This window comes from Pteropus vampyrus, unplaced genomic scaffold (assembly GCF_000151845.1).
Source record: "Pteropus vampyrus isolate Shadow unplaced genomic scaffold, Pvam_2.0 Scaffold95, whole genome shotgun sequence".
Classification (NCBI taxonomy): Eukaryota; Metazoa; Chordata; class Mammalia; order Chiroptera; family Pteropodidae; genus Pteropus; species Pteropus vampyrus.
Genome location: NW_011888876.1, coordinates 1,786,555 through 1,797,112, shown reverse-complemented (window position 1 = coordinate 1,797,112; position 10,558 = coordinate 1,786,555). Strand labels below are relative to the sequence as shown.

Here is a 10,558-nt window from a genome sequence, read left to right as displayed (position 1 = left end):
AGATAGTAGACTTGGGATTTGAACAGATCTCATCGGGGACCAACGCTGGCTCACATAGCATGACACGGGCTGCCATCCCCTTGTTTTTCAGGCAGGGAAACTGAGGTCCAGGACAGGGAAGGAACACTCCCAAAATGGCACAGTATGGCAGCTGGGGCCGAGGTCTCAGGGACCAGAGAGGACAGGGGACCCTCCCAGAGCCACACATTTTGTATCTATCCACTCCATGGGTGGAAAATTCTTCAGGGACAAAAGATAGCCCCCAATGAAAGGGGGACACACAATTTAATGACATTTCTGAAGTCAGATAACCCTGGGTTCAAGACCCTGCCTTGCTCGCTCTGAGCTATGTGACCTCGAACAAGTTCCGACACTCAGTTACCCTGTTTGTGAAGTGGGCACAACGGTGCCTTCCTTGCCAGCACGTTGCGAGATTTCCAGGGATCGAGGCACTACAGCGCTGAGCTCCGCACCTGGCACATGGGGAGTGCTCCCCATCAGTGTTCCCTGAGCCTAAGAGACAATCCCAGAAATGTCCCTTGTTCATCCTGCAAACAGCAAGCGCCGACAATGTGCCCGCCATGGTGCTAGTCATGGGTAGCACTCAGGCCCATGGGAGCTCAGAGGAGGAAGCCCGGGCTGCCTGGAGGAGGTGGCATTTAGGCTCCGCCTTTAAAAGACTGGGCGAATGGGAGTGGAGTAGAAGAAAGAGATGAGGAAGACATATGTGACAAGGGACCGGCCTGAGCAAAGGCTCAGAGGCAGGAAGTGGTCGGACCACCGCGGAACGAGCAGGGTATGGTGGGGACAGTAAGTCTGGAGAGGCAGACTCTGGCCCTGCTTTGGGAGGGGGCCTTGAATGCCAGGACTTTATCTTAAAGGCCATAGGGAGTCATGGAAGGTTCTGGAGCAGAAGGTGCTGGCAGAGCTGGGCTTTGTAAAGACAAATCTTGGCGTGTGCTGGCGAGACATACAGAGGGGATGGAACCAGGGGGTCCTTCTCTTTACCCTTGTTCTGGGCCCCAGATGGAGAGATGGAGGCCCAGGGAGAGAGGAGAAAGTGGGAGGCCTTGGTGCCTCTGGAGGGAGCAGAGCACGCAGTGCGTTTGTCTCTGCAGGAGCTGACACGGGCGGGCGGGAAGGGCGGGTGTGGCTCTGTAACTGGCCAGGCATGGGTGTGGGTTTGCGGGAGACCCATCCATGTCCCTCAGGCTGGGAAGGCTGAGGCAGAGCAGAGGGGGCCACTTGAAAGTGGCAGGTCCTCTGCCTTTTCCTGTGCGTGCAGAGATGAGGAGGTGGGCACCATGAGGCAAAGTGTGGCCTCAGTCGGGGACAATAGGGGTGACTGCGAGGTTTCCCCAGGCCCCCAACCAGGAACAGTTAATCCAGCCCCAAGGGCTGAACTCTCCCTGTGTACCAGGCCCCACCCTAGGCGTTCACCTTATCAGCTCTGGATCCTCACAGCCACCCCTGGAGGCCGGTGACATTAAACCACTTACAGAGGAGGAACCCAAGGCTCCCTGAAAAGTGAGGGACCTCCAGGCTGGAAAGTGAAGACCTCAGGGTTGTCTGGCTCTGTGCTTACCTCCTTCCCTGCTGCCACTACCTGAGCTTGCCGTGGTGAGGAAAGTTGTCACCAGGGCTGCGGGTGTCACAGGGCGAGGGGAATTGTTTTCCAAAGTGATGTCGGGGCCATAACAGGGACCGCATAGGAGGCTCGCCCCCAACCTCCCTCCCTCCCACTTTCCTCCACGCTCTGCATGCATCCACATCCACGCTTCTAACAAGGCCCATCGAGTCTCTAGAAAACAGGAGAGGCTGCAGGTGGATGGACATGAGGAAGAACTTGCAGGAAGCCTCTAGGGAGAGAAAACCTACAGGAGCCACAGGAGGACCTGGACCTGCCCCCAGAGACCCCATGGAGGAAGAGATCGGGGTCCCCAGAAGTGGAAAAGAGGTCACCCGGAATCTCCCACAGCACCCGGGCCTCCCCTCCACCCCTGGCCTATGTGGGGTCGTGCTGTGTGTCTCTCCACTCAACTAGAAGCCCCTCGAGGGCAGGGACTTTGATGCCGCTATACTGCTGTGTCCCCTTTGACCCTTGAGATCTATTTATTGAAAGCACGAAGTGCTCTGGAAGGTAAGGTAGGGGCAGAAATCATGAAAACATAGGGAAACTGAGACACAGAGAGGTAGGTCTTGCTTTTGTTCCCCGGTGGAAGAGGCCAGTCCTGGGCCTTGGTCACCTGTCCCTGGGAAGCTTGATGGTCATATGATCTCACAGCTGGGGACAGACCTTGGGGTAATTGTCTTCAATATCCCCCCAGATATACTGTTCCTTCCGATGGACACAGCTACCTCTCCCACCCCCTCCCCAGCCCTGCACAGATCAGAGAGGAAGGGGGGCGGTCATTCCTTCAGCTCCTTCCCTATAGAGTCACTGCCAGTTAGGGGCCTCCCTCCACTGAAGGCCGCAGCCCCGACCTGGCCCTCTCCAGACGACCCTTCAGGCCGAGGGCGGTCATGGCCCCTGCTGCTGCCAGCCCTGGGGCTCAGCACTGTCCCTTGCGGTTTCCCTACACCCTGCCCACACCTGTGTAAACAGACCCTTTATTAAACTCTCCTGATCCCAGTGGAGCGTGCCATCTGTTTCCTGCTGGGGATCCGACTGACAGAGATGTTTTCAGGTGCCGCCTATCCACACGCCAAAGAGACATGTGGCCGATGGCCAGGCCCCTGTGCCTGGACCCCACAGTGGGCAGGTGTACAAATTTGATCCTTCCTCCTCCTGGCTGGCCAGGAAGGCCAGAACTGCAGGAAGGGACAGAGCACGTCCACCCTGGCCGCTAGCCACCGGAGGAATTTTAGGCGGCCCCCGGGGACCCCCCAAGGCGGCTGTCCGTCTCCAGCGCAGGCCCGGAGCCAGAGGCTGTTGAAAACAGCAAAGCCAGACCCACGCAGCAAGGGGGAAAGTGAGTGCAGAGAAAAGAGCACACCTGACCGGGGCTCAGTGTATTTGGGGGTCGGTGTATTTGGGGGTCGGTGTATTTGGGGGTCGGTGTATTTGGGCCCTGCCCCAGTGGCCTCAGGCGAGATCTTTCTATAGTTTGGGTCTCAGTTTCTTCATCTGCACCATGGGAGTGGGAGGGCAGGCTGCTGGGCTGGAGGAGCTCACAGCCCAGGACCAGAATCGGAGTCACTCCGTCGCTCACCCGCTTGCTTGCCCAGCCCTGTGCCAGGTGCCACCTCACAGCCACTTTGACGAGCTGAGATTGTCATAGCTCCCCTTCCCAATTCAGGAAACTGAGGCTCAGACATGCACGGCACACAGGACTGGGGAAAAGCAGAGGATAATTCAAATCAGGGCCTCTTTCCCCCTTTGGCTTCTAGAACATTCCGTCTTGGTTTTCCTCCCACCTCCCTGGTCGCCTTATCAGCCTCCTCACTGGTTCCTCCTCATCCTCTCACACTTGGCTCCTGGGCCTCTTCCCTTCTCTGTTTGTCCTCACTCCCAAGTCAGGTTTTCTCAAACCTTTGTGACCATGACAACGTCATGTACCAGCACAAACCCCAGGATTCAGGCTCAAATAACTGAAACAAAGGTTTTGTGAACCAACATATACCCCTGTGATGGGCATCCATCCTGTTCCATTTTCTTTCAAATACTGATCACAAGCCCCTCTGCTGATTTCGTTACCCACCAGTGGGTCTTGGCTGTACAATATAAGACCCTAGATCCTGGTCCTTGAAGTGTGCTCTTCCCTCGGGCCCTGCCCCAGACCTGTGACTTAGAATTTGCACTTTATCAAGACCCCCAGGGCACTGATGTACGCATTAAAATTTGAGAAGTGCTGTTCTGAGTGTCCTCATTCAGGCAAACAGCTTTAAATACCATTTACACACTGGTGGCTCTCAACTTCATATATTACAGATACAAAGCTCCAGCCAGAACTCTCTCCAGGCTCCCGGATGTTGAAGAAGCAGCTCAGACTTCCCGCATCCAAAACTGGGCTCCATCGCTTCTCTGCCAACTGCTCCTGCCTCAGACCCTCCACCTCAGACCGTGACAGCTCTCTCTCCTCTCGTTGCTCAAGCCTCGAGGTTGACCTTGACTCTCACACCCCTCATCCAGCTTACCGGCTAGTCCTGTCGGCGGCTCCCCCGCATTCCCATTGCTTGTATGGTTCCCACCACCCCACTGCGACCGCCCTGGTGACCACCAGCACCTCCTAGAATACTGCAGTACCGAGCTCTCCCTGCCTCCGAACTTGCCCCTGGCCCACTCTGCACACCATAAACGGGGCCCGTTAAGCAAAGTCAGGTTGCTCAGTGTCCTCCGGGAGTGACCATCTCACTCAGTGTCAAAGCCAGGGCCTCCCGCATGGCAGCGGAGCCCCCCACCCCACCCCCGCTGCACCGCCATCCTCACTCTCTCCTCTTACCCCCTCGCTCACGCCGCTGCAGCCACGCAGCCTCCTCGCTTTTCCTCGAGTGTGTGAAGCGCGTGTCCACCTCAGGGCCTTTGCACTTGCTGTTCCTTTGCCCTGAAATACTACCCCCTTAGATAACTACAGGGCTTGCTCCTCCTCATCCTTTAAGTCACAGATCAAATGTCACACACTCAGCGAGGGCTTCCCTGACCATCGTGTTTACAACAGCCCTCTCTCTGTACCACAAGTGGCCCCCAGGGCACACCTCATCCTCTCACACACTCTGCATTGTTTGTTTTGTCTGTCTCCGTCTCTAGAATAGAAGTTCCATGAGGTAAAGGCCCCGCCACTTAGAATGGAGCCTGGCCTTGGCAGGCCTTTGATAAGCACTTATGCTTATGGACTTAACCGCTGGGCGACACAGCTCAGTTTCTTAGGTCATCATTCTGCGTCCCCAGGGTGTGGGTGTCGGGGGCATTCTGAGCCTAGGGACGGGGTCTCTGAAGAGGGGAGATGACTCCCCAAGGGTACAGGGAAGTCACAGGGTCAGTGGTCCCTCCAGACTCTTCTAGAAGAGTAAAGTCCCTCAAACCGTCCCTCTCTTTCCCCGAGGAATGTTCCTGGTACCTGCTGCCTCCTGGGCCGTGTTCACCTTCCTGATGAAACCCATTTCCCAAGGTCTGAAGGACCCATGAACACTACCGAGGAGACAGGAGATTCCGCTGGGCCAGGAGTCTAGAACCTCTGAGTTGTAAGGGCTCCGAGTGCATAGAAAGGGAAACTGAGGCCCAAAGAGGAGAGAGACTCACTCACCCAGCATGGTGGGCAACACAGGCAGGACACCCTGCCTCAGAACCCCAGGAGGAGGGCAGACGCAGGAGAGGCAGGCGCAGGCTGAGCCCTGCCCCCCGGCCTCGCTGCGTGACCTGAGGCAAGCCACACAACCTCTCTGGGTCTGTTTCCCCAGCATGGAAGCCCTGTGCTTGAAGCTGAGCAGGTCCAGTAGGGCCCTGGCCCCCACCCCTCCGAAGCCCCCCCAGCACGGAGCCGCCAGGCCCCTCTCGCGGCTGGGAGGCGACAGCCTTGGCCTCCTCTGCTCCCTGCTTCCTTCCTCTCCCACTTCAGCGCCTCCGGTCAGCCCCTTAGGGCCCCCGAGGCCAAGACTTAGGGGCGAAGTCCAGTGGGGGCATTCGAGGCCACCACCCCAGAGGGCCTACCTGGGAGCGCTCCTTCTCTGAGACCCTGAGGTTACAGGGACGCTGTACCTTTCCTCTGGCTGGTTGGGGTGTCCCAGCACCTTGGGACGAGCCATTTCCTGCGGTGCCCCTAGAGACACGAAGAGTATGCCAGCATCTGCTGTCCCAGATCCGACACCACGCCCACTCTCGGCCCACCAGTAGAGGGTGAGCACACGCTGGCTTTGGGGGTGCCTCTTCCTTCCCAGCTCTCCCAGGGTCTCACCTCCGCAGGGCAGACTCTGAGCTGCCTGACGTGTGGGCCGACGACCTGCAGCTGGGCCTGATGGCCCACACCAGACCTGCTGAATCAGAATCAGCTTTTCAACAAGACCCTGGGGAGGCTGGCAGGCACTTAAAGCTGGAAGCGCTGCGGATTTGACCATCCTGCCCAGTTTTAAAACATTTCGTGAGCCTTGTCTAGTAGGTATTCTTGTCCCAAAGGCTTAACCTGAATCTCTGAAGCCTTTACATCTAACTTTCAGTTTACAAGAAATTCAGGGGATGGAGGAAGAAGTCAAACACCACCACGAGGAAGCAACGGACAAATCTAGAAGGAGGAATTTTCTGCAGGACAATCTGTCCCTTCACAGGCCAATGTCATAAGAAAAAGGGGAAGGCATTCAAGGGTAAAGAAGCTTGATAGACATCACAACTAATGCAGCGTCGTCCTGGATTGCCTCCTGGTTTGAACAAAGGCACTTTTGAGGGACAATTAGCGACAATTGCATGTAGACTGATTATTATCCATTGATATTAGTGTTGATTTAGTGTCATCGAAACTCTGAGTTGTGGTTATATAGGAAAATGTCCTTATTAGAGAGTCGTACCGAAGTCACACTTTTGGGGTGAAGTTTTCTCATATCTGTAATTTATTTTAAAATAGTTTGGCAACAGTAAAACAACGATGAAGGAAGTATGGAAAAATGTTAACAATTACTAAATGTTGGTGATGGGTATGTGGGTGTTCACCACATTATTTCCTCCAATTTTCAGTTTGTTTGAATTTTTTCATTAAAAACAAAACTCTCTGAGCTTCCCATTGCCCTTAGGAGGAAGACTAGATACCTGGGTCGGCATTCAAGGCCCTGCAAACCCGGCTCCCATCACCCACCAGGCTTGTCTCTAGCATCCCCACTAGCCCGCATTCCAGCCCCTGCCAAGGCCTCAGCCCTCTCCACACTCAACTGGTCCTCTCTACCTCTGCAGCTCTGCACGGCTGTTCCTCTGCCTTTCCATGCTCTGTCTCAGGAACTCCTAGGTATCTTCAAGGCCCCACGCCAGAGCTCCAGCTGAGGGAACCAACGGCCCCTAGGGGCCCCTCTGAGCTCTCTGCACTGAGCTGCCCAGTGGTCTCACGTGAGTAGGTCTGATGGAATTTTATGAACATGTGTCCCCTCCTCCTGCCAAGAGCCACATCACAGTGGGCACAGGGCTTATGAGCCTCGGTCCCGTGAGCATGGCAGGTGACCCAAAAAGTGCTGCTGAAGGACAAACAGGCACGAAGGAAATCCTCAAAGAAAGGTTTGTGGGGACAAGGATAAGGTGGCAGTTACTGAGCTTTTAAAATTTTTTTGCTTTTTTTTCAAGTTTTCAAGGTTTGCTTTTTTGTTTTTTTTTTTAAGTGAATAAAATGATTCTCCGGTGAATAGTTTGGATTAGCTTAGTTTTCGTAAACTGGGCTGCACTTGAATTCATGAAACTGTGATAACAAAATAAAGATAATGATGATGATTCTGTCAGGTGGATTTCTCTAGCTCCTTATCGTCTTTGACGTGTTTTGCGGATCCTCACGCAACCCCAAGACAGAAGGGGCATGTGAGTGCGAATGTGAGTGTGTGTGTGTGTGTGTGTGTGTGTGAGTGTGTGTGTGTGTGTGTGTGTGTGTGTGTCAGACCACTTTGACAGATGTGACATGGACACCCCCAGGTGGTAAGTCACAGAGCGAGTTAGCGCTTCCTGGCACACCCCAGTCGGCATGGAAAACAGAGCCCAGCGGAGGGAGCCTTCACCCCGCACCCCACCCAGACCGGATGGCTCTCCCCCATGACGCCGGCCTCCTCTTCTCTCCCCCGTATTAGCATCTCTTTATTTTCATGTTTTTCTTTCAATAGACTCACTTTTTAGAACTTAAATATATTTATTTGAAAGGAAAGTTTAAATAACTAATGTAAATGGAAAAGCAGCAACACTTGCTATAAATAGAAGGGACACATGACAGGCACAATCAGCCCACATGGGGTTCTGTTCCAGCCAGGTGTGGCCCGCTCAGGCCTGTCTTGGCTTTAAAGAGAGCCAGCTGGGGCTGGGATGGGTGTTTAGGACACGTGAGCACCAAACGGAGCCTTTCTCCGTGACAAGGTCAAAGAGTGACAGAACAGAAAAGAAGAGATGGTTCTCCCCAGGGGATTCTGGGGCCTCCCCAGAGCACCCCAGCCTGGCGCATCCCCAAGGCTGCTCTGGTCTCTGGCTCCCACGGGCCTCGGTACCTGACAGCCTACGCACTCTGTTTAGCGAGTTCTCTTCCTGACCTGGGGGGCTGGGCACTGAGCCTAATTTAAATTTTGAAATGGCCTTAGGAAAGACAGGTTGTGACCTGTCCAGGGCCACATGGTGGGAAGACTTTCAGGTTTCACCTCCTCGGGGAGGCTCTCCTGACCTTGACCCCTTCCCCCATTCACTCTTGATGTCCTTTTCAGACCCTCGGGGCTTCTTGTACCAAGGTGGCCAATTTCCTGCCCATCTGGCTGGCCGACGTGTGCTGCCCCCACCACCAGGGAGCCCCACGCTGCCCATGACCTTGTTGCCTGCTATGGCTCAGTCCCCAGAGGAGGTTAGGCACAGAAAACGGGCTCAGAGACAGGAGGGGTCAGGGCCAAGGCCACACAGCAAGGATGCAGAGGAATCCAGGCCAGGGCCCAGCTCTGTCTGACCACGAGTCCCAGAAAGCAAGGACCCTGGCTCCCCAGGCCTGGCCCAGCCTGAGCTTGGCACGCCCTGTGTGAGGAAGGGGACCTTCTACTGGGGAGGGGCGGCCGGCCAAGGTGGGCTGAGGGACCTGAGGAGGAATGGGGAGGGTGAGGGGCTCGAGGCCAGGGCGGCCACCCCACATGAATCAACCCCGATGGAAGCAAAGAAAAAGGAGTAAAACCGAATGTCCTCGGAAATTCCTTTAGTGCTCAGCTGTCCATGAAAACAGGATAAAGTGGCTTCCTCTGTCTGTGCTCCAGCGGGCAGGGCGGAGGCGCTGAGCTCAGGCCAGGGCTCTTGAGTCAGGACAGGGGTGGGGTGGGGCTCTGAGCTGGGGAAGGGGCTCCGGCGCTGCTACTTGAGGGCGTCTAGGTGGGTGCAGACCTGGGAGAAGACACTGTCCACGGAGCCTTCAGCATTGACCTGCAGGGAGACGAGCCATGAGCACAGAGAGGCTGAGGAGGGCTGGGTGGGCCCCGCCAAGGCTGGTCCCTCCTCCAGAGGCCAGGCATGGCTCCCGAGTCAAGCCACAGTGGACAGCAGTCCCTCATCAAACCAGTGGGGAGGGCTGGCCCAAGGTCACAGCAATCTGAGGCCGGGCCCGGTAAAAACCCGGGCTGCCGAGGACTCCCTTGGCCTGCAGGGGGCGCACCTTACGCACGATGCCACGTTTCTCATAGAAGGCAATGACAGGTTCTGTGGCCTTGTAGTAGGTGTCCAGCCGCTTCTTGATGGTCTCCTCGTTGTCGTCCACGCGCCCGCTGGTCTCTCCCCGCTTCAGGAGCCGCTTGGTCATGGTCTCGGGGCCTGCGTCCACATACAGCAGCAGCGTGGGCTGTCCGATCTGCAGGTGGGGCACTCGTCACCGGGGCCCCCCGCCTGTCCCTGTGGCCATCTCCTCCCCATCTTCTCACTCCTAGGGCCCCGCTTGAGATCCATTCAGACCTTCGAGCCCTTCCGCGAGGCAGCCTGATTGATGGACCTTCGTAAAACCGGTGCCCTCAGGACAAAGCCCGCACTCCTTCTCACCCTCCGGGGGCCGGCAGGGTTGGGCCCTGGCCCGCCGCCCACCTCAGCTGGTGCTTCTCACTCCTGTGCCCGCCTCGCTGCAGCCACGCCAACTCTCTGTCGTCTAGGTTGGCTCTCATCAACCTCTCCCTACGCCAGGCCTTTGCTCATGCCGGGGGCTCTATCTCTCAACACCAAGGGCGCCCCTTCAGATGTGACAGCAGCGGAGCTGGGTTAGTACTCAACGGTCAAGGAACCAGGGCTCAGTGAAGCGGTGAGGCTGCGCTCTGGGAAGTTCTGAACGATGTCACTGTCCCTGGAGCGAGGGTTTCATCACCAGGAAGAGGGGGAAGGACAAGAAGTAAGGCCGACCCATCTCTCTTTGGTGAGGACATGGTGCCCCCTGGTGTCCTGAGTCAAAAAGACCAGATGCTGGGCCCTATGCCGAGCTGGCACCCACACCAGCACCCACAACAGCCCGAGGGGGTATAGGGACTTTTATTAAGCCCATTTCCGTGGCCCGGAGGGTTGGAGGTGATGTCACAGCGGGTGCACATGGGCCAGGCCAGGACGTGCCTCAGGGCTAGGTCAGGGCCTCCTAGTCTGAAGGAAGCCTGGCTGACCTCCATTTCACAGATAGGGAAACCGAGGCCAGATCAGGGCAGACATTTTTTTGAGGTCTTGCAGCCACTTAGAGGTCAAGAAATACGGTATAACACCTCTGGACAAGGCTCAACGCTATGGAAGCCTAAAGATGGCCCTAGCCCCTCAGGGTAGGGAGTCGGGACAAGGGTCTGGCCCTGCCCTCGGCCTATTGGGATGCCTGGTCCTCCCTGCAAGGCCTGGAAGGACCCCCTCTGCCAAGCAGCCCTCCCTGAGCCCCCCACACCCTTGCTGATCCCTGCCTCCTAGGCA

The 10,558-nt window shown here is 56.3% G+C and overlaps 1 protein-coding gene across 2 annotated transcripts in view; it reads right to left on the bottom strand.

Annotated features, from left to right (window-relative positions):
• Window positions 1–7,978: 7,978 nt before the first annotated feature.
• The window catches only part of AK1 (adenylate kinase 1), a 9,563-nt gene continuing 6,983 nt past the window's right edge, over window positions 7,979–10,558 (bottom strand). For both annotated transcript variants that reach the window (XM_011364241.2, XM_011364242.2), the window contains exons 6-7: window positions 9,288–9,479; window positions 7,979–9,058 (exon numbers count right to left, since the gene is read on the bottom strand). In XM_011364241.2, the coding sequence (XP_011362543.1) occupies window positions 8,990–9,058; window positions 9,288–9,479 (261 nt within the window). In that variant the 3' untranslated portion in view covers window positions 7,979–8,989. The remainder of the gene's footprint in view (window positions 9,059–9,287; window positions 9,480–10,558) is intronic.